Source organism: Colobus angolensis, unplaced genomic scaffold (genome assembly GCF_000951035.1).
Source record: "Colobus angolensis palliatus isolate OR3802 unplaced genomic scaffold, Cang.pa_1.0 Scaffold4, whole genome shotgun sequence".
NCBI classification, from domain to species: Eukaryota; Metazoa; Chordata; class Mammalia; order Primates; family Cercopithecidae; genus Colobus; species Colobus angolensis.
The window spans coordinates 5613102-5613765 of NW_012117376.1; the positions used below are offsets into that span (position 1 = coordinate 5613102).

At 66.1% G+C, this 664-nt stretch overlaps 1 protein-coding gene across 1 annotated transcript in view; it reads left to right on the plus strand.

Annotated features, from left to right (window-relative positions):
- DLGAP3 (discs, large (Drosophila) homolog-associated protein 3) overlaps window positions 1-664 on the plus strand; it is a 60624-nt gene that overhangs the window by 38322 nt on the left and 21638 nt on the right. The window contains exon 7 of the mRNA XM_011955362.1: window positions 203-574. Within this exon, the coding sequence (XP_011810752.1) occupies window positions 203-574 (372 nt within the window). The remainder of the gene's footprint in view (window positions 1-202; window positions 575-664) is intronic.

Consider the following 664-nt stretch of genomic DNA (forward strand, 5'->3'; position numbering starts at 1 on the left):
CCCCAAGACAAGCCTGGGGAGCTAGAATGGAGCAGAGATGACCCCATCTTTGTTTGCAAAGAGGATTCCTTTTAGTTCAAACGCGGAAGAGTCGCCCACAGTCTCTGCAGATACAGAAAGGTCTTCCTAAGGCAGGGCACCCCAAGGACTTCCACCCCCTCCCGGCACCTCGTAACTGTCCTCCCGACCCCCTGCCCCCCAGCTCAGCGATGAGTTGAACCAGCAGCTGGAGGCCGTGTGCGGGTCCGTGTTTGGGGAGCTGGAGTCCCAGGCCGTGGACGCCCTGGACCTGCCCGGCTGTTTCCGCATGCGGAGCCACAGCTACCTCCGGGCCATCCAGGCCGGCTGCTCTCAAGACGACGACTGCCTGCCCCTCCTCGCTACCCCTGCCGCTGTCTCAGGGAGGCCCGGCTCCTGTGAGTACACCTCCCTGCCCCTGGCCGGCCCTAGGCTGGAGAGCGCCCTGGGTCCGGGTTCTGACCATCCCCTCGACTGTGCTGTGACCCCGCGCAGATCGCTCGCTCCCGGGGTCGGATATGACGGGGAGAGCGTCCCTTGGCGTGTGTGCAGCAGCCGCTGCAGGGTCCCGTAGGGCCTCTTGGGGTGGGAGTCGGGCGCGGGCCCAGGACCCAGGCAGGGCCGCTAGCCTCACGCTCTGCGTCTC